Source organism: Pan paniscus, chromosome 1 (assembly GCF_029289425.2).
Source record: "Pan paniscus chromosome 1, NHGRI_mPanPan1-v2.0_pri, whole genome shotgun sequence".
NCBI classification, from domain to species: Eukaryota; Metazoa; Chordata; class Mammalia; order Primates; family Hominidae; genus Pan; species Pan paniscus.
The window spans coordinates 62856317-62879833 of record NC_073249.2 but is presented as its reverse complement, the minus strand read 5'-3'; the positions used below and the strand labels follow the sequence as shown (position 1 = coordinate 62879833).

The 23517-nt window shown below is 35.7% G+C and overlaps 1 protein-coding gene across 3 annotated transcripts in view; it reads left to right on the top strand.

The window, feature by feature from the left end:
* Positions 1 to 23517, top strand: part of PLA2G4A (phospholipase A2 group IVA) — a 159612-nt gene that overhangs the window by 4889 nt on the left and 131206 nt on the right. For 2 of the 3 annotated variants that reach the window (XM_003815590.5, XM_063598290.1), the window contains exon 2: positions 20411 to 20512. In XM_003815590.5, the coding sequence (XP_003815638.1) occupies positions 20480 to 20512 (33 nt within the window). In that variant the 5' untranslated portion in view covers positions 20411 to 20479. Of the gene's footprint in view, positions 1 to 2753; positions 4026 to 20410; positions 20513 to 23517 lie in introns of those variants that run through there. The other variant, XM_055110376.2, reaches the window with a different exon arrangement.

Below are 23517 nucleotides of genomic sequence, written 5' to 3'. Positions count from 1 at the left end.
TCAGCAGACACCTGATGCTGAAAGTTATCAGTGTCAAAGTTTAGCCATCACTCTCCATTGAAGATAATAGACCAAATTGGCTCTCATTTTTCTTCCCACTCCTTTTTGGCATATGCAGTTGTGAATCAACTGCTTCCTTTTCCCCAATCTTCCTCTTCATTTGCTTGACTTCTGGAGTCTTCAGAAAAAAAATCGGTATTTTAGGTAACAGTGTGCTTTGAATTAGTAAACAAATGTCCATAATATGTATTCTTCTACAGTACAGAAAACTCATGTATTTATGATACTCAGCTTATACTTGCTTAGGTTTTTGTTTTGTTATTTAATTTACAAGCTGTTTTCTCACTATCTAGTTTGAAAAAAAATCAGAGGCCCAGTATTTTTTTTATTTTCACAGGCTTTGTGGTTGATAAAGAGATTGGTTATGAACTTTGTTTATTTCCACAATAACTGTATAAGTTAGCAGTACAGGTATGACTATCCACATTTTACAGATGTGAAAAAGAGCTGTTGAAAAGTCAAATGTTTTTTTCTTTTTTTTAATGTCTGCCTTATGTTTCCATTTTGATGTATTTAAATGTTTAAATATATTGGTTTATATTTTTAGTTTTAATGTGTATTCTTTGAGGTTGTCACACTCTTTCTATTGGAGTTAACATCAGAAAAATTACTGGAGAAGGCCCAGGAAGTCCACTCTCCTGGTGCATGTTTCCATAATAACTCAATCGTTCTGCCCTTATAACTTGATTACTGATTGACGTAATAGGGGGGGTTGTGCAATTTTGGAACTACATAGTACTTTGTACAGTAGTATGTATACTACTTTAAGAAAATAAAATATATTACATTTTATCTAAAAATACAAAATAAACACATTTCATGAGTTATGTAAAAAGTACTGATTTTACCAAATGTTTTGCTTTCAGGTTGGTCGTAGAGAATTTTCTTAGAATTTTCTAAGTATAACCTACAGAACCTATGGCTCTTTCTGGCTCTTATTAAACCTGGCAGTTGGCATAAAGCATTTGTATCAAAATGGTTACTCTGACCTTGGATTTATCATTTGGACAAAAAAAATTATTATTTTACCTTTCCAAATAATTCAGTAGCTTATGATAAAGCAGATACTCCTTCTCAGGGGTAAAACCCAACATTAGTTATATGCTTGACTTAGTATACATACTATGATGTGGTAATAAATAATGCATACTAGGTCAGGTTTTACTGCTGGATGCAACTGTGCCACTAGAAACATTAGGTCAGCACATGGCTTCTGAATTTCAGTCAGTAAATTGACACACTTCTTATTTGCCCCATACTTTTATGCCCACAGTTTTGACAGGATAAGCAAGTTAAATGCAGTACACAGGCAGTAAACTGGGATGTTCACCCCTTATGGAAAAAAGCATTTTTGCAGAATTCTTGGATCTATAAGAAGAGACAGTGTCTGCCTAGGATAGTCTCGAGGCAGATAAATGGTGTTTTAAGTTTTGAAACAAAAAGGCAATTCATTTTGTGGACTTTTTAAAACATATATTTGATGTGATATTATGAAATTATTGAAAAAAGTAATTTGGAGCAATTATGTAAGAATTTATTGAAAAGCAATCAGGGAAAAGTGTCTAAAGATGCACACAGTTATGGGATCATTCTGTATAGACTGCTGCGTCTATCATGATGATTTCTTAATATCCATTAGCCACTGTTGTGTCTACCACAAACCTCAAACAGGTTATCAACTTTCTTTTCATTCAACTGCCATGAAGAAGAGGTGGATGAATTTTAAATTTGCTGACGTCATGAACTTAGATCTCAAAGAGATAACACTAGGAAATTTCTGTAGTTCACTTTCAATGATCAATGGTAATACATGTTCAGATAATAACTTTAAAATAGTGTTATATCCTTGGTTCTTAGAAGACAATGCCACTAACCCATTTTAGAAAGATTTGTCACAGCAGCAATTCTAATTTAAAAGAGGCTTCTTGGTAAATTAAAGATTTAATTGCAAATCTGTTGGATGCTTACTTATAATCTATTACTTGGTACTTAATTTTTGAGCTGGTGACAACCAGAGATTTACATTTTATATGTATAAAGCTTCACAATATTTACATGCATTTTTCCCTCTCACCTTTATTACTTTCTGTAATGATGCCTTTGTTGTCAATGAAAAGCAATAAAAGAAATAATCAAATTTGTGACACTCATTCACTGTTTGCAGAAATTGTTACACTCGGTTTAAAATATGTTTTAGGTTGACAAATTTGATTTGGTTGATCAATATATTATGTATTAATAAGTATTAATAAGCTATTTATATGGATTAATATCCCAGTATTAATATATAGCCTATGCATTAATATAATTAATAATCAATATGAATTAATTCAGGTAAATCATTAATTATTCAATACACCATATATTACATATAATATACCTTAATAATAATATTGATTAATTGTTATTATATATTAATATGTACATAAGATATTAATCAACCAAGCCAATTTGTCAATCTAAGATGTAATTTAAACAGATAACAAGAATCTTCAAGCACTTTTTATCATCACAATGAAAAGAATGCTCTCATATAAATTTTAAGTTTCTGTGAAAAAATAATTTCTATATACCATTTTATTAATACATATAGTATACTTAGAAAAGTAGTAGGAGTAGGAAAATGCAATTTTTTAATACTTAGAAAAAGAACAGGTATTGTATGAAGCTATTTAGATAATATCTACTCTTCTTTTTCACTTACCAATTTTGCCTCCTATGTCAAGAAATGCAGATGTTAATGTCAATCAGGAATTGTTGGTCACTGAGCAGTATGCATTTATTCCTTCGCTAATTCAGTCAGTTTTAATTAATAACAGCTACATGCTAGGTACTGTGCTACATTTAGGGCATACCTGGGTGAATAAAGCAGGTATAGTTCATTCCGTCTTAGTGGAGACAGATAATAAGTATACAAACAAACAGATAATAAATTATAAAAAGGAAGCAAATGGGCTTCAATGATAGAGAATAACATGGAAAGGCGGAGAATGGGAAGGGCTCTCTGAGGCATAGAATTGAAGCACAGATGTGACGGATAAAAAGCCATCTACGGGAGGCGGTAAGTGGAGTGAGAATGGCATGGCTCTCGCTAGAGTTCCAGGCAGAGAGTGGCATTCGTTAATGAGCCTGCAAAGAAGCAACTAAGAAACTAGATGGAAAACCAGGGATTAGGGTGATGTTGTGGGAGCAAAGGAGGGAAAGTGGTTCTAGAGGAAAGAAAGAGGTTGAATAAGATGACGACGGAAAAGTGATTACTACATTTGGAAATTTGGAGATCATGAATGATCTTGATTAGTGCAGGTTCAATGGAGTGGTGGGAGTAGACAGAAGAAGGAAGAAGGAATTTACAAATGGGATGGGAGGAATGCGTGATGAGGATAGCTGGCTCCTGGATACAGGGTAAGCAAATAACCCTTCAGAGAAGTCTGTCAGTGAAACACAGCAACCAAATGGAGACATAGCAGGGAAAAGGAATATGGAGTCGACAGACAGACTGTAACAAGTTTGCCAATTAGATTATCCAGTTGAAAGTAAAATTTGGGCCGGGCTCAGTGGCTCACTCCTGTAATCACAGCACTTTGGGAGGCCTAGGCGGGCGGATCACGAGGTCAGGAGATCAAGACCATCCTGGCTAACACGGTGAAACCCCATCTGTACTAAAAAAAAAAAAAAAATACAAAAATTTAGCTGGTCGTTGTGGTGGGCGCCTGTAGTCCCAGCTACTTGGAAGGCTGAGGCAGGAGAATGGCATGAACCCAGGAGGCGGAGCTTGCAGTGAGCCGAGATCGCGCCACTGCACTCCAGCCCGGGCGACAGAGAGAGACTCCGTCTCAAAAAAAAAAAAAGAAAAAAAGAAAATAAAGGAAAGTAAAATTTGATGATTCCGGAAAGAGAGACGTGACCATCAAAATAAAGTCCTTGAGGAGAGGGATTTTGCATCCAGAGAGCCATGGTGGTGCCAGGTCTGTAACAGTAGGAGGAACATTGCCTCCTTTGTGGCAGGAAGAAGGGGAACCCAAGTGCACCTGCAGGGAAATACGCAGATCTGATGGTGGGAAGATAAGAAACTTCCCTCTGGTGCTTTCTGCTTTCTCAGTGAAGGAAGATGAGGTCGCCTGCTAAGAGTGGGAGTTGGGGTGGGGTGAGAAACTTGAGTGAGAGAAGGGAATAAAGTGACTTTTTCCGGTGGGAATACAAGTCCACCAAAGAAATTTAGAAAGATGTCTTGTAGTGTAGAGAGCCTCTGTGGGTTTTGAGAATATGGACTTAAATTAAAACTAGCCTTCCAGGGTATGTTGTTTTTCTGCAACATGTTTAAATGCTAAGAGCAAAGAAGCTAGGTGGTTTCTCTAGAGTGGGAGTTTTTAAAGACAGAAAGAAAAATTGTTTTTAAAGACAGAAAGAAAAATCCATAAAATGGATAACCAGTGCACTAAGCAAAACAAAATAAAAAACAACCCAAACCAAAACCAAATCTAAACAAAAATTCATAAAAATGAATAAGTCTGTAGAACAGACTTCCTTTATCTAAGGTAATTAGTGACTACTAGGAAGTAGTCCAAAATTGGCTGATTTCCAGCTCTAGTAGGTGGGAATTTAGCCTTTGTTCTTTCCCAACTCTTGGATTCATTACCTAGCCAGTTGCTAGGCCTCTTTGTACACTTCAGTGAAGCCCAGTTACCCGTTCCAGGAGCCATCATTCTGGAACCTTTTTTTCTTCATGTTCTAGTTGGTAGACTTGTTGCTGTTGTCCTTTGAAGTTCTGAATGATTAACTGTTTGCCTCCCTGATTTTATTGGACTCCTAGCTAAGTACTTGTTTCTGAGTTGTAGCATACTCCTTGGTCTTTGTGCTCCCTAAGATAAGGGTTTATAGACTTTGAATCATTAGAATTCCACAAAGTAAAGATGTGTAAAACATTTTGTGATAATAATAGACCATCCAAAAAAAGGATCTTTCACAGCCCTGCTCTCAGGATGTATTTCTTCACCCTGACATAAATCTTTCATTTTGCATCTAAAAGTCACTTCCTTTTCTTTTCCAATTCTTACAGTTTTAGAGAACAGCTGGTTACCATAATCAAAATGATATCTTTTCAACAACCAAAATAATATTATTGAACTATTGACTCATATTTCCTCAAAGTTAAAAAAACCATTTTAAAATGTAAAAATCCATTAGCCATCTCTCATAAATCCTCTTCACATAAAAATGATTTAGTTTTACACAAATGAAGGCCAGGCTCCTCCATGGATGGAAGCAGTGAGTCTGTGCGAGTCAAGTCAGGCAGCATGGTGAGAAGAGACAGTGTTTTTTGTGGTCAGATGGATTTCAGTTTGTTTCCGGCTGTGCCCTTCATCTACTTCTCTGCCTGACACTAAGTAGCTGCTTCTTTTTCCTCCTTTTTTTCCCTACCTCCCGGAGACATGTCCTGAAGTGGAAAGTCATTCTGCACTTTATTCCTGGTCCTGTCCATATTTGTCAGGCTATGGTTTAGCTGCAGTTATCTAACTTCCTCCTGTCAAATTTCTCATTGGCAAAATGAAGGGGAGAGTATAACATTGTTTTTGTTAATTTCGTATTTTCCAAAGAACCCATTGAGGCATTATATCTCATCTGCAGAACCTCAACTGAAACCTGCTTATTGATTTTACTAATGTATTTTTGGCACAGTTCTCCAGCTTGTTACTCAAAGGTAGAGGCAATATAAATTTCATTTTGAAGCAAATGACAGCACTTTCAGTTCATTTCAACCTGAGTTTATTGTATGTAACCCCTAAATATTCAGGATGTGCTACATGTTCATTATGGTGCTAGCAAAAGTAGGTAGTATAAAAAGAACTTAAGATTTTCTATCATCATCTTACTCTTTATAGTGATGTAAGTTCCTCTCTCCTCAAAAATTTTACATGAAACTTTGGAACTATGTTGGAGTACCCCACAGAAGTAGAAGGGGAAAAATGTGCTGCAACACTCCAACGCACACATAAATATTATTTAAAGGGTCTGCAGACTGCCATGGCTACATGTATTTCAACATAATTGACTTCTTTTTTTTTTTTTTTTTGAGATGGAGTCTCATTCTGTTGCCCAGGCTGAAGCACAGTGGTGCAATCTTGGCTCACTGCAACCTCTGCCTCCCAAGTTCAAGCAATTCTCCTGCCTCTCCTGTAATCCCCTGAGTAGGTGGGATTACGGGTGCCCACCACCATGCCTGGGCAGTAATTAGCTTTCTTTATAAACTGATATTTTATTTCATATATGTTAAAATGTTATACTCTATAAAGGGGTCCCTAGCCTTCACTAGATTGCCAAAGGGGTCCATGGCACAAAAAAGATTAAGAACCCCCAAGTCTACTCCCTTCAAGTGCATACACTCCATTTACAGAGTTCTTAATCCTGCAAAAGACTAGGTTTCTTGTTCTTTTCAAAAGTGAATTGCCATCACAGTGTCTAAAATAACATTTCTAAAACTTCTTATGATCTGAGAAGAAAATGGTAACCCTGAATTCCTATTACATGTTACCCAGTTCAGGAACTGCAGAATGCTGGTCTCGTATTTAGTGGCCGAACTTTACAGTAACACCTGGAAGCAGGTGTACACCCTTCTGTGCTTCCGCAACTCCTGATGATATAGTTTATCATCAATTTATTCCTCTTAAAGATCATAGTAATTCCATATTTTAAACTGTCAGATCAATCTCACCAGCTGCCTGAAATAGTCATTGCTTTCATTGAAAAGCAAAGCAAGCTATAAATGCTGATAATTTTATCCAGTAATAAAATGGCTCTCATTAAACGTTTAAGCCAGTTTGATGGTTTTCCTGGGTGTTTTCCCTGAACTGTTTACCTTAGAAAAAAGATATGGCTTTCCATGCTGTGGAAAACTTGACTGACTCTGTCACTTAAAAAAGGCAGCAATGGCAGCAATTAAAGAGGGAGTGGAACCCTCAACAAAACACAAATACTACCTTGGGGAGCATATTTGCAAAACGTCCACTCTAGAGAGAAAAGCTGTAGAAGTAATGCTGTTGTCAAAACACACTTCTTTTCCTAGCATTTTGTGCCACGTTGTTGCATATATTTATAACCTGTTAACAATAAGTACATCACCATTGTCAGTCTCTTTTAAGTAGAAGTCAGAACATTATTCTTCCATATTTTCTGAAAATGCACATCATATATTTAACACCTATCAATGTGATATTATTTCATAATGGTCTGTGTGGGAAGAGGAATTTTTTAAACAATCTAATATTTGAAAGTAAACAATTTATAACTATGATTCAAACCGAGAAAATTACAAAAGATGAAAGTGATTCTTTTTGAGCTTTATTGGACCAATCCCAAGGAGAAATTCAGTTATTTGTTTTCCTCAAATTCATGTCTTGGATCTATTCTGTCCTTCCAAACCGTAACTTGGTAACTTAAGATTTTAGCCAAACTAAAATTATATATATGTTATTTTAATTTTGGCTATATTTCCTTTTTAGCCCCAGTGCATGTGGGGGGCGGGGTGGGGCAGGGAGGATGCCAGTAGGGTATAAAGAAAGAGTACCTGGTTGAAAGTGAAGAGGTATGTTCAGTTTCAGCTGTTCCCCTTACTGGGTAATTTGGTGAGGTTTATTTATATCTTAAGGCCTCAGCTTACAAATTTGTACAATGAAATACTTTCTAGGTGGTGATTATGAATATTTCCTCCTTCTCCAAAATTTCTTGACCTTAAAATATGGCCAGAGTGGTCACTTGTTTTTGACCACCAAGAGGTGAAAGAATGGAAAATAACAGCAAACCAGAGTGGTCAAGGAATGAAAACTAGAACACTGGCTTGGGAGTGAGGAGACATTCTTGCTTTGTTTGTAATGCGTTATGTGAAACTGGGCTGGCCAGTTTCCTGATCCTTAAGATGGACAGGTTTATCTGGATTAGTACTTCCCAAATGTGAAGTGGTTAGACGTTATCCTTGTGCTTCGTTTATGTAGAATGTGTGTATGTATATGTTGGTGAGGGGTTGCGGGGAGCTTTTTAAATAATCAGATGAGGGTAGCTGCTCCATCTAAAAGGAGCTATGCTCTCTCCTTTATAATCTTCACCATCCTAGTTGAGATGCATATCATATCTTTTTTTTTTTTTTTTGAGATGGAGTCTCTCTCTGTTGCCCAAGCTGAAGGGCAGTGGTGCGATCTCGGCTCACTGCAACCTCCGCCTCCTGGGTTCAAGCAATTCTCCTGCCTCAGCCTCCTGAGTAGCTGAGATTACAGGCACCCACCACCACGCCTGGCTAATTTTTTGTATTTTAGTAGAGACAGGGTTTCACAGTGTTGCCCAGGCTGGTCTCAAATTCCTGAGCTCAGACAATTCACCCGCTTCGGCCTCCCAAAGTGCTAGGATTACAGGTGTGAGCCACTGCGCCCGGCTGCATATCATATCTTATATCACATCTGGACTTCTCTGGCCGATTTTCTCCCTCCCTCCTACAGCACCACTTTTCTCCACTAACAATTGTATGCTGCTTTGTTTAACTGCTGTGTTTATGTCATTAAAACCTGTTATGGGCTGAAATATGCCCCCTCCAAATGCATACATTGGACCCTAAATCCCAGTACCTCAGAATGTAAAAGTATTTGGGGATAAGGCCTCATTAAATTGAAAGGAGGCTGGTAGGGCATGTCCTAATCCAATTTGACTAGTGTCCTTAAAAGAAGAGGGAATTTGAACACACACAGACACCAGGCACCTCTGTGCACAGGGGAAAGAGCATGTGAGGACACAGCGAAAAGCAGCTATCTGCAAGCCCAGGAGAGAGGTCTCAGGAGAAACCAAAGCTGCCAAACTTTGATCTTGGACCTCCAACCTCCAGAACTGTGAGAAAATAAATTCCCATTGTTTAAGCCACTCGGTCTGTGATAGTTTGTTATGGCAACCCTCGTAAACTTACACAAAGTGCCACTTTCATCATGCCACCTCCCCGCTAAGACTCGAATAACTCTATTGCTTATTGTATAATTTCTCAGAAACTCTGCATGTGCTTCAGGGTCTTTTGTAGAGTGAAAAAATGACGTAGAAAGAGGATTCTAGGGCCAGCTCAGCCCATGTTAACCCAGATGACCTGGGAACTTTTTTATTCTTCTTGAGACAGTTATTCTTTTGTAGAGATTGGTTGTGGGAGTCTACTTTAGTTTGTGTTGTCAGTTAAACAAATTACTTACCTTTCCAAATCTGTTTTTTTAAATCTCAAAATTAGTGATACTAATCCCTATCTTGTTATAAAGGTTAAATGAGATGGTATATATAAATCACTTAAAGTACCTCGTACTTGGGAAATGTTTAACAAGTGTGGATTTTCAAAATTAAGTGTTCATATTAGCAACTGCTAAGATATATTCCAGTTTCACATTCTAGATTCTATAAATGTAATCTACTTCCTTTTGATTGTTTCTTAAGACAAGAGCACATTTATGATCTAGACAGTTTTCTCCAGTACATCATGCAAATCCTCCAGTTTGCTTATTCATCCTTCAGTCAATAGTAATTGAATTATCACTCCGGGCCCAACAGGAATACAGGGAGAAGACAGAACTTCCTTTGTGCTGCTCACAGCTATGGGAGACTGACACGTGTATAATGGTAGTCTAGTATACAATATTGTGATAAGAGATTTCAAGGAAAGGTACAAGGGTCCTAATCTAGTAGATAAATTAAGAGATGACTGACTTTAGAGAGTGAATTTATGCAGAACCCTGAATGACAGGCAGACATGATCCTGCAGAGAAGGTGTGGGTAAGGAAAGCACCAGTTGAGAGCCTGAGGAGGATGGAGTATCTCCAACGTCATGGCCTTTTCCTAGAGGAAATGTTTCCCACTTCCTCTTACTATAGATCTAAGCTCTTTCACGTTTTCAAATGTCAGATCAGTTACCATTTTCTCTGAAGCCGTTTCTACTTTAAACCACTGGAATCTCTCTCTTCTCTGAAACTCTAGTAGGTATTTCATATATACTTGTCTATGTAATTATAATGAGCTTTGAAGAATACAAATTTGATAGATTAAGAAGCTGTGACTTAGGAATACAAATGGAGAGGGAAATCTTAAAAGGAACAGTATGGATATCAGCCATATGGCACCACCTGTTACTACTGTGGGACTTAGTGGCAAGTTCCATACCATTGGGTTCCGGGCTCAAGAAACAGACATAGTTAATTATTCTGTGCCTTTGTGTCTGGAGGCATGCTGTTACATTTCCTTGGGAACAGGGAGGTGTTCCTGTCGTAAACTGAGAGTATGGTTTGAGAGACATTTTTAATATAAAGCATCTGATTTACCCATCTGAATTCCTATTGTTTCTTTATTCCTTTGTGCCGGTTGGCAATATCAAACTCTTTGTATAGCCTTAGTTTACAAAAAAAGCACCATCAAATTCACTTAAAAGCTTAAAACTTTAGTGATGTCTTAGTAACTATATATCATTATAAGAATGATGATGATGGAAACATAGTAATATAATGCTCTCTTTGCTTTTAGAATATGCTTCCATATCCAGTATAGTGGAGAAAGCTTTGAATTTGGCAGCGGACAAGTTAGTGTCCAAATGTGTTCTACTTTTAAAAATGTTAATGGATCAAAAAATCAGTGTTTCTATTAAAAATTTATTGTTATCCTTCAGGTATATACCCAGTAATGGGATGGCTGGGTCAAATGGTATTTCTAGTTCTAGATCCCTGTTGGGGGAGCAGGGAGGGATAGCATTAGGAGATACACCTAATGTTAAATGACGAGTTAATGGGTGCAGCACACCAACATGGCACATGTATACATATTTAACAAACCTGCACGTTGTGCACATGTACCCTAAAACTTAAAGTATAATAAAAAAATTTATTGTTGTATATGAAAATGTACTTGGTGTTTATAAAAGGTGCTCAATAAATTTGCCTACTTGAATGTCTTAGAAATCTCTATAGAGGCCAGGTGCAGTGGCTCACACCTGTAATCCCCTCACTTTGGGAGGCCAAGGCCACACCTGATCACACTGTAATCCCCCAACTTTGGGAGGCCAAGGCGGGTGGATCACTTGAGGTCAGGAGTTTGAGATCAGCCTGGCCAACATGGTGAAAACCCATGTCTACTAAAAATACAAAAATTAGCTGAGCGTGACGGTGGGTGCCTGTAGTCCATGCTAGTTGGGAGGCTGAGGCCCGAGAATTGCTTGAACCCAGGAGGTGGAGGTTGCAGTGAGCCAAGATTGCACTACACTCCATCCTGGGTGACAGAGTGAGACTCCATCAAAAAAACAAAACAAACAAACAAACAAAAACTCTCTATAGAATTAGATACTTGTGACTTGCATGAGTTGAGGCAGTTTGAGGGGGATCATCACCAGTTTCATAAACAATGATAATAATAATGATTATTTTGTACATTTATGGCCTTCTCGGTACTGTGCTTGGTGATTTACATATATTTTCTTATTTCATCCTCCCACTGTCTCTGTGAGGATTAGGGGCGATTTTCCCTGCTTACAGACAAGGAAACTGAGGGTCAGGATCCCACAGATAGAGAAAGGAGGAGACAGGCTAGAACTTGGGTCATTCAGGCTGCAGTCAAGAAGTTGCTGCCACTTAAATGCTGAACCTTTTAATATCTCCACGCGTCTATACAATGAGTTGGAGGGAAAGAGAAAAGAATCGTTTGCATTCCTATGCCTCTTCCCGCCACATGCCACAACTCTAATAATATCCCCTCCTTTTCCCCTTGTCATATCACTGTACACAGAGAGAGAAGTGACAAAACACTCTAGTCTGGGTTTTTGTTTCTGTTCACTTTTCCTGAGAAGTCCATCTTGCCCTGACAACATGACTAAACGTTTTGGAAAGACCACATACTATTAAACTTTCATTGAATGCCAACAGTTACATTGCATCGGGAAGTATCTGTTGAAAAGTCTATCCAAATTTCCCTCTCATTCATGTTCTGAAAGTTTCTAATTACAGGGCAGGGAAAGGAAAAAAAGAAAGGAAGAAAAAAACCCTTTGAGTTTCACATCTCTTACTTCAGACTTAAGAGACTTTGTACACTCACTAAGACTGGTTATTTAGCTTAGTTATAAGAAACAAAGGAATAGAAACCCTGCTATTTTATGAGTATTCATGAGAGTGGTTGTGCCAACTAGTTGCAGTAAGGTTTCCAGAACTGAGCTAATTCTGGGACATAAAATTCCTACTGTTTCATGTGGTTAGTTGGACAGAAATGCCTTAATTTTGCAGAAACCTAAAATATCTGCTGCTACTATTAACAGTTACAGAGAGAAAAAAGAAAGGACGGCTGCCTATTCCTAACTGGAATTGGACATGCAGCCACTGCCTGACAATAATGGCTAGTGATTTTATCCTGAAGGAAGTGATTCTATTTCAGTAATTTCTTCATAGGAGGTCTTTGTTTCTTCCCTTGAACATAACTGTGGAATAAAATTTATAAATATAAATTAGATCTGTTCATATGTATTAAATTTTTAAAATAAACTTTATTTTGAAATAATTTAAGATAAGAAATTACAAAAATATTACAGGGCTCTCATGTACCCTTCATTTAGCTTTCCCTAGTGTGACATCTGACAACCGTAGTACATTATCAACACCAGGAAACTGACATTGGTACAGTGCTATTAATTAAACTACAAACCTTATTTGGATTCCATTAGTCTTTTATATACATTCAATTTTATCCAGTGTGACAACCTCTACTTTTTTATTAGAATGTTACATCGCTCACATTTAATGTTATTGGAAGCATGGTTGGATGTTCATCTTCCATTTTGCTGTTTTCCATGTCTCTTTTTTTAAATTCTTCTGTTCCTTATATTAAATAGCTATTTTGTCGTGGCCCATTTTAATTCCTTCATTGATATTTTAACTATATTTTTGAGTTATTTTCTTAGTGGTTGCTCTAGGAATTAAACTCTATGCCTTAATTTATTATAGTCTACTTCATATCAATACTATCTTAATTCCAGTAAAATACAAAAACTTTTCTGCAGTATAGTTCTAGTCCCTGACCACTCCTCCTTTTTGCTATTATTGTTGTATACATTAGATAGGATTATAATTTATTGCTATGTAAATGCTATATCTTTTAAAGAAGTTGAGAGAAGAAAAGGAAATGTTTATAGAATATTTTATATTAATCTACATACATATTTATATTTGAACAATATAATATTTATAGACTATTTTATATTAACCTACCTATTTACTGTCACAGTTAAATAGAAAAGGCTTCAGAGAAATGGTAAATAACTGGTCTGCTGTTTGAAAATGTGATAGAGCTTATTTACTGGTACCCTGTATTTCTTTCTGTAGGTTCAATTATGATCTGGTGTCATTTCCTTGGTCCAGTATACCTCCATTCCATCTCCTTTCTTTTGTGCTATTATTTCATACGCGCGTGTGTGTGTGTGTGTGTGTGTGTGTCTATAGTTGTTTGCAATAATTCTGCCCAGTTTTGTCAATGTGTTTGTTTTTCTGGGAGAGGATTTCCCACATTCCTCGTTCTGCCATTTTGTAAGCTGGTTCACCTATGTATTGGACTTTAAAGTAGAAGCTTTGGCCAAGACCTTAAGCCATAAGATTTAAGATGTGCACTACTAAAATGGATAGTGAAACAGCCTACTCTTTATGTTTTAAAGAAAGCAGATGGACAAGGACATTTATATAATATATAAAACTTACCAGCTTCACAGTTATAAAAGCATTGAAATAGTAGAGATGTGGGAAGAGCTTCAGAAGAGTTTTGTTGTTGTTTTGGAGAGCACTGCTGTGAGTACAGCCCCTCTTCCCTTGGGGTGGAGATCTGGAGAGGAATATGCCTACTAATTCCCAATCAAGAGAGGGGCTTTAAAGAGACCACTGAGAAGGCTCATCAGAGGGTTTAACATTTGTCTTCTGCAGTAGGCTGGTGTCTTGTCATACTTGGGAAATATAAAGGACACAAGTAGCAGAATAGTTTCATTTAGGAAGTAATTGCATTCTCAGGGTTTGTTGGAAGAAAGAAAACATGTATGAGTATTGTCCATGGACTAAAGAGAACCCTGGGAAGAATCTTAAATCCTATACAAGGTGTTTGCCTGGTAACATGAAAGAACCTCAGAAAACGAAAACTGGAAGTGGACCACAAGATGCACTGGGGCTGTGGAAAAAAACACAAGCCCCCAGCTGGAGTAGAGATGTGTTTGTGCATGTCAGGGAACACAAGGAAGAAATCTCAAAAACAGAGAATCTCAGAAGAATCCACAAAAAGCATCTATGAAAGAAAGACTCAGCTTTAACATGTACCAAGCCAAGAGATCACAAAACCAGCTTATAAAAGTACTGCTGAAGTAACATTTTTCTTGCCTCTATTCTCGCTCTCTCTGCATCCTTTTCCAACTATAAGGGTTTAAAAACCAGAGTTATCAAGCTTGGGAGGGTTTGACCGTAGGCAGGGGAGGGGAGAAGTCAATGACTTCATCCCCTTTCTCCTGCAATAAGCTCTACCTTGAGCAGGAGAGAGAGTTTAACTCAACGAACCCGGCATTTCAATGTCTGCAGTGTCTGGGTTAATTCTTTTTCTCTTTTCCTTTTTCTTTTCTTCCTTTCATATCCAAGTTAACAGAAAAGTTCTGAGGCTGCCTGAGATTTCATCAGGGTAGAAGGAGAGTTAGCCCTGAATAGAATCAAAGAACAAGCCAAAGTTGCTTTGAGATTAAATGCCATGAGTCATGTTTGTTTACTCTCTAGTTATCTTGTAGTTCTTAACCTAGTGATTTTACACACACACACACACATACACACAGAAAGGGGGCAGAGAAGGGAGAGAGAGAAACTAGACTTGGACAGTTAGCTATCTTAAGCATATTTCTTGCTTTGGATTTAATATCAGGAGAGTCTCTATCCAAGTCTTGCTGTAGGATACAGTAGTGGATAATAGGTGGTGAACAGAGTGGTCATGAATGAAGTTGCTGGAAATGAGAAGAGGAAATAAAATTGCTGACATTAAACTTTGGATCCCAGCAACAGATTTCCTCTAAATATTTTGAGTACTAATTTCACCCCCTCTGGAATCTCACTTGTTCTGCTTTTTTTAAATAAATAGAGAGCTAATTTAACATCATTTGACATTAAGAATTGTTAGGAATAAGAAAGAGAGACATCAAAAGAGGGTGTGGCACTATTCTGTGGATTCTTTATGCATCAACCTGGCACTACTTTGAATATTCATCCATCCATTGGACAAATCTTTATTCTGAACCTACTATATTTGGGCCATTGTATTAGGCACTAGGGATGTCTCTATTAATAAGATAAATATGGCCACTGACTTAATGCCTCTTTTGTTCTCCCAGGAAAGACAGACATTGCGTCAGTGGAATGAAAGGCTTGAAGGAGGAGTCTAGAGAACACACAGAACCAGTAACAGGCAGACCAAATATACTTTGAAGGTCACGGAAGGGTTCTCTGTGGAAATGACGTTGAGACTGAATCCTGGAGAATGGGTCAGATTTAGCTAGGTAAACAGTAGTTGCCTAAGAGGTTCAACATGATCTGCCACTGCCTAAATTTCCAACCTCATCATAAGCCACTTTCACGTTTGCTCACCATTCGCCAGCCACTTGTCTTCTCTCAGTTCCTCATACTGCCTGCCTGGAACATTATAGTCTAAACCCACTCTCTCCTCACTCTGTATGGCTAGCTCCTTTTTAGTGCTCAGCCTCAATTATTCTTTGTTTCTGCATTTTACTTGTTTCCATCATTTTATACAACTCTATTTACAATTGTTTCTTTTATTTTTTGGATTCCTTGTTTTCTGATTGCTTTCTAGAGATGGAATCTCCAAGAGGGAAGGGAATGTATCTAGCTCCTCACTTTTGCCTCTCCAGTCCCTTGAACAATGTTTGACACATGGTAGTTATGCCTTAAATGTTTGTTGACTAAATGAATGAATAGAAGAGGTAAGTTACAGCCCTGAGTAGGAAAGAGCTTGACACATTTGAAGGAAAGAAAACCAGTATGGCTTTAGCATAGAAAGCAAAAGGGAAAGTAGTGGTATGGGGCTGAGGAAGTAGATAGAAATTCAATTTTGCAATCTTTTGCACTAGTATTCTTCAAATTGCTGTTAGTGAGTCATGAAATCAATTCAGTGGGCTGTTACCAGCATTTAAACAAAAGTAATAGACTAAAATCAGAGTACATTGTACTTAGCAAAAGTATCGCATGAAACTTACTTCTATACTTTAAATATTTGTCTGTGTATATATTTATGTATTGTATTGTGATATGCAAAGGTTTCTTTGTTTTGGTTTGCAGTAAATAGATATAAAAGCCACCATTGTAGACCATGTTAAGGATTTCTGATTTTTCTACTAAGGGAATAGAAACTCATTGATGATATTTTCCCAGAAGAATAGGTTCTAAGATTTCCTTCCAATTGGAGACATTAATCATAATAAACAGTGTTACTACTTTTAGCAACATGCATGCATGAAAAATCAGGCTAGCCTGCATTTATTGCTACCCCTAGATTGCCTCATTTTGTTTCTACAAGGTAAGAGCTATGTCTTATACACTATTGTTTCCCCAGTGCCTACTATAGACTAGGTAGATAGTAAAGATGTATTTGTTGAATGAACAAAGTATCTCCTATGAAGCTACTGTTTGTGAATTGAATGGCCGTAAGTCCCAGAAGATGCTCTTCTGCTATGCCATTCTCATTATTACAGCTTTTAACACAGAAAACTTTGGTGAGAATAACTACCAGAATCTTGTTTACTTTTTGAGGTTCCACTTGGAGAGTGTCAAGTATAAAGTCAATAGGGCCACAAAGTTTCATGGTATACACCTGTCTGATTCACCATTTTTTTGCTCCCAAGCACCTTGCATAGCACAAGGCATATTGTAGATATTTATTTCTAAGTGGCAAATATATAAAAAAAATTCTTATTTTCTACTGTCACAACAATAATTACAACAGATAGTACATCTTTCAAGTAAATATATAATGTTATTAGTGATAAGTCTATGTAATGTTTATCTTAAAAGCAAATCATATGCATTGAATATTTATTATGGGCTAGGTACCTTTCACAGTACTGTTATTCACATTACAAGCAAGTAACCTGGGTCTTAGAATATGAAACTGGAACTTGAATTAAGGTCTTTCTAGATCCCATATCCAATGGTGTTTTCACCAAATTATGCTGCTTCAATAAAGAAAATAATTGGCTTTCCTTAATCCTTTGAATCCCTGATAGTACTGTCCTAGCATTGTCCTACATAGACATTTCAGCTTCTGGAGAGGGAGGACATAAGCTCTCAGGAATTACCACTGCTGCAGCAATCTAAAGGCCTCATGCTCTTGGGCCTAGGAGCTTTATGTGGACCATCATATGCATAGAACGCTTCATATTAAGAAATCACTTCTGAGGGGAAATGATATGAGGGAAATATGGATGGTAAAGATGAAAATGAGGCAGGTGATTTTATGTTATATCATCCATGAAAATATATTCCACCCACAGCTCTAGAGTATTAGCTGGATTCTGACTTGGGAACGGATATAGTTCTCATACTTTGAATTTAGTTGGCACGAAAACATCAGCCATACTAGTAGAAAGTCATTGCTGATCACTTTAAAAATGTTGTAATAGAAATAGCACAGAAAATGCTGATAATGGGAAGTGCTGAACCGTAAGGATTATATCACTCAATATAAGTATATATTTCTTGTATTATAAATTTAACTATAAATACCAGAGTAAAAATTACTCTATTGTAGTTTTGCCTGCATTGTTTTATAATGTTATCCAATAAATATAAAATGTAGTTTCAAAAATACTTAGAGCCTAATCAAAGACACAGTACAGTATAGTAGTAAATGGATAATCATGTTTGTAAGATGTGTGTAATATGTAGTTAATTAGGGAAAAAAATAAGAGATAAAGGAGAAACTCATATCGATATTGATTAACAGTGTAAGACAGCATAGTAGAACAGAGGATGAGGGATGAGGGTAATACAACTTATGGATAAATAGAAAATGAACATCCCTTGACTTGAGCAAAATGCTTTAGTGTAACTGGGCTTGAAAATTATCCCTCTTACCTGTATATATATATCCTATCATTCATTCATTATTTAACAAATATGTATTAAGGGCCCACATGTGCCTACACAGGGACTGGAAATTTCACAATGAATGAAACACACAAAAAACCTGCCTTCATAGAATTTATATTCTAATGAAGAAGGGAGAAGAGATAGTAACACAACAAAACTACATAAGTGGATGTTAGATGGTCATAAAGCAAGAAAGCAGCGGTTTTGCCAATTTTAAATAATACAGTCAGGGAAGACTCCACTGGAAAGATGATATTGGAATAAAATCCTGAAAGTTACTAACAATAGCAGCCAGGTCCAATCAAAATAACAGAAATGTGAAAGCTGAGTGCCTTAGTCTGTTTCATGCTGCTATAACAGAATGTGACCCACTGGGTAATTAATAAAGTGAATAAATTTATTGGCTTACAGTTTTGGAAGCTGGGAAGTCCAAGGCCAAGGAGCCAGCAGTTTTGGTGCCTGGTGAGGCTATTCTTTTCTATCAAGATAGCCATTGTCCAGAGGAGATGAAGGCTGTATCTAAAATATGGCAGAAGGCAAAAGGGCTAAGAGAGAGAGCCCATTCCATGAGCCCCTTTAAAAAGGCATTAAACCCACACATGAAGGTGAAACCCTCATCATCTAATCACCTCTCAAAGGCCCCACCTCCCAATACCATTACATTAGCAATGAAATTTCAACATGAGTTTTGGAAGGAATAATAAAACTATAGCACTAAAGTAGTTTATAATTGGTTAATGTTATCAGGAAACTTTTCTATTAGGTTTAAAATAAGAAAACGCAAAACAAAGATTATAGTAATTTATCATGATAAATTAGACTCATAGTTTGGCCTCATCTTTATTTAAAAAGTTGATTTAAAATGCTGTATACATTTTGAGCCTGATTAATATGCATGATAAGATAAAAGTATTTGTACTTTAGGAGCTTAAGAAGTAAGTGATGAAAGTAAATAGATGTTTTACTTTAAAAACATTTTTTTTCTTGTTGGTACAAATAATGATGGTTGATGCACCAGAATGAAGAATGGGGGGAATCCTTATTTTTTATAATTCCTAAATAGAGAACTATGGGTGATTTTTACCATTCATATAATATTGCTTCATATTTTTTACAACCAAATATAGTGAAGAAAGTGAGTTTAAAAACTCAAGAGCGTATTAGAAGATCCCATTTTTAAAAAAAAATTTAAATCCTCTCTTTTCCTATTGCTTTAAGTATTAAGAAAAAGCAGTGAAAAGGCCTGGAAAGATACACATCATAATGAAAATGGTGATCACACTTTATTCTTTGTTCACTTCAGCAGTTTTTGTTTGTGACAATGAGCAGGAATCATTTTTATATTTTTTTAAAGTCGATGTTTAAAAAGAAAGATCACTAAAAATTTAAAATGAATTTGATTTATTTTGAAATAAAAACATTTTAGAATTTACATATTAAAGATAGATAATAAAGATATTTGAAAAGGTATTCCAAATTAGATGTAACTTATAAAATGCTGAAATACAAGTGTATGTTGTTTTATGAAATCTCAAGGACTTGGTATAACGGAATAGCAAAGATGTTCATTCATTAAATAGTTTTTTATTTGATTTTAAATAACAGAGTAAGTGTAGAAGAAAAAAGGAAAGTATAGAGAGTATTTTTCCATTAAAATATTTTTATTTAACTGCTTCCAAATTAAACTGGTGTCTTCAAATGAACAAACATTTCTTTAAAAATGTCATTACTAAAGTTCAAATTCAACATGAATGTACTTTTATAATTCCTAAAGAATAGCTAAGGTGAAAATATCTTTCTTTTTTATTGTGAATTTGTATATTGCTGACCCTACTGAGAAAACAATGACATGTGGCTTAATTATGATATAAACAGTACAAAAATAATTTTAAGTTTCCGTAATTTCAACATATTTCTCATAAAATACTTGGCAAATGAAAAGCAACACAAGCCCTGTAGTTTCCTAATAATTATTCACAGTATAAATTTGAACAAGTAAATATGGAAAATAAACAGTATCATCCAAACATGTTTACCTTTTCTCTAAGTGATGTGTGATACCCATTCGTATACACAGGGAACTCAACCTATCTAGTGTCCTTGGGTAGACTTTTTCTTCCTAAGACGCATACTCATAATTGTTTAAATCTTAGAACTGCATCCAAGAGGAAGCTTAACAATAGTGATTGTTTATTTTGTAGGTTTTAAAGACGCTAGAGTGCCAAAGAAGACTTTGAAGTGTGAAAACATTTCCTGTAATTGAAACCAAAATGTCATTTATAGATCCTTACCAGCACATTATAGTAAGTCATTCACTGTTTACGAATTCTTTCTTGGAGGGGGACTGATATGTTTCTGTGAATATTGCGGGTGTTGCTAGTAAAGTAAAACTGTGACAACTTCTGCATTTGTTATTAAACTCATATGAACTTAATATAATACAAAGAGGCTATGGAACATAATAAAAATAATTTATCTCTTCATTTTATTACTGTAAGTTTCCAGAAAAGAGGAACTTGAAAGGAAAAAAATACCCAAACACCATAATAATAATGGAACAATAAAAAATGTTGTTATCACTTAGCAATCATCAGCCTGCGTAGTTTACACCCTTCACATGAGTTGGTGGAAAGAAGAATAAAAGTAAAAGAATTTCTGAGTTTAGGGCTATGTTATGGTTTGCATTTTCAGGGCAATTAATTCTATAAACTTTCCCTTAGTTAGATATGTTTAAATAAATTCTTCTATGGGTGCTTAATTTTAGTGAAGAGTTAAGTAATTCAAATTTTAGTACGTAATTTTCCGAACTCCAGTGGAAGTATACATGCTCTCTTCTGGTCAATAAACAGAAGGGAGATTTCCTTACTGAATTCAACATTTGAGACTCAGGTTTATATGAAGTAGATAAAGGTTTTATGGATATTTAAGGAGTAATCCATAGCCTCATTTTTACTTGAAATAAAATGCTGTTTTCTTACTCTGCATCCATTTCTAGATATCATCCTCTTTCTTGCCCTCCTTGGATGAAAAGTTTAATATATTATAATTCTTTGTAATATCTTCTTCCTGTCCATTCATAACTTGAATCATTGACCTGGACTCAGCCCTTTCACTTCACAAAAAGGTCTAATTAATTGGCTTCTTTGGTGTTAAATCCAATAAACTCTTCAGTCCCCCCACTCCTTCTACCCAACTCTGCTGCTCATTACTATTTTCTTGAAACTCTTCTCAGATTTTTCTGGTTTTGTTTCTTCTGTTTCCTTGCTGTTGGTTACTTCTCAGTTTTCTTATGCAAGCTCTTCTTTCTGTCTGACTCTCTTTTTTTAATAAATTGAGGTATAATATACATAAAGTGCATAAATCTTAATTGTTAAGCTTGATGGATTTTTACATATGTATTCCACCCACGAAACCATCACTCAGATTATAAGTACCCAGGAAGACTTGCTCATATACCTTCTAGTCAATAACTTGCCTCAAAGGTAGCCAATATTTTACCTCTATTATCATGGGTAAGTTCTGCTTATTTTTGACCTTCATATACATTTGTGCATTCAACATTGGGTCTATGAGATTCATTCATGTTGTTGTGAGTAGCACACTTCCACACTTTTACATTGCCATGTGGTTTTTCATTATTTGAATGTCACAAGCTATTTATTTAATCTACTGATAACCATGATATTCTTTTTGAATGGCAATGGTGATTTCCTATAAATCAGGCTACAATATATGTGTGGCTTCATTTCTTTTCTGTTTTATTAGTCAGATAGTCTGTGTTTGCCCCAATACCAATCTATCCTAATTTCTGTAGTTTGCACCAATACTAATCTATCCTAATTTCTGTAGCTTTAAAATGTGTCTTTATATATGGCAATGTAAATCCTCCAATTTTTTCTTCTTCAAGAATATCCTGTCTAGTTATAGTTCTTTGCATTTCCATATAATTTTTGGATTCATTTTGCCAATTTACACACACACACACACACACACACACTCATGCATGCATGTACATGCACATGCACACAAAATTGCTGGGATTTTGGTTGGGACTGTAATGATTCTACAGGGGAGAGATAATATGATAACAATATTGAGTCTTCCAATCCATTAACAAACCATGAATCTCATCCACAACTAAACGTTACTTAATTTTATCTTTAACTATCTCAGTAATGTATTATAGTTTTCTTTAAGAAATCTTGTGTGTGTGTATATATATATACATATTTTATATGTATTTTTTGATATTTGATGTTTTAATGTAATTGTAAAAGTATTTGCAAACTTTATTTTCCAATTAGTTGTTGCTTTTTTTTTTTTTTTTTGAGATGGAGTCTCACTCTGTTGCCCAAGCTGGAATGCTGTAGTGCTATCAGAGCTCACTGCAACTACCATCTCTCGGGTTCAAGCAATTCGCGTGACTTAGCCTCCCCTGTAGCTGGGATTATAGGCGTCCACTACCATGCCTGGCTAATTTTTTTGTATTTTTAATAGAGACGGAGTTTTGCCATGTTGGCCAGGCTGGTCTTGAACTCCTGATTGTTTATGTTTAGCAGAAAAATATGAAAAAATTATTTATAATAACCATAAGATAATGTAAGCCTACAGTGTAAGGGCTCTGATAAGAGACAATGAAGATCACTCTGGAGTACATAACAGGAAGAATTAATAACAGGAATCCTTCTGGAAAGGATTTCTAGGGGAAGTAAGATGTCAGCATAGACCTGAAGGTTAGCAGAAATTTGTCAGTTAAAGAGAGAGAAAATGACTTTTCTGAATTGGAAAAAATAAGCATATGTGAAATAGTCTGAAGGTGGGATATAATAGCACACGATTCAAGGAAATGAAAGAAGTTCAGTATGGTTGGAACACAAAACATTTTTAAAAATATGATTATTTTGAATGACTTTAACTCTTCTACTTGATCTGACCAGGCCTTATTACGGACTGCCATGCAGCCCCCACATGTGTCTTGCTGGATAATCTGGGGAACTGGCCATTCAGTTTCTTCTTTTAACATGGCAGTCATATATATTATATATTATATAATATATATATTACATATTATATATTATATAATATTATATAATATATATATTACATATTATATATTATATAATATTATATAATATATATTATATATTATATAATATTATATATTATATATTATATATTATATAATGTTATATATGTTATATATTATATAATATGTAATATATATCATATAATATATAATATAATATATTATAATGCATAATATTATATATATATACTCTGCCATGTTAAAAGAAGAAACTGAATGGCC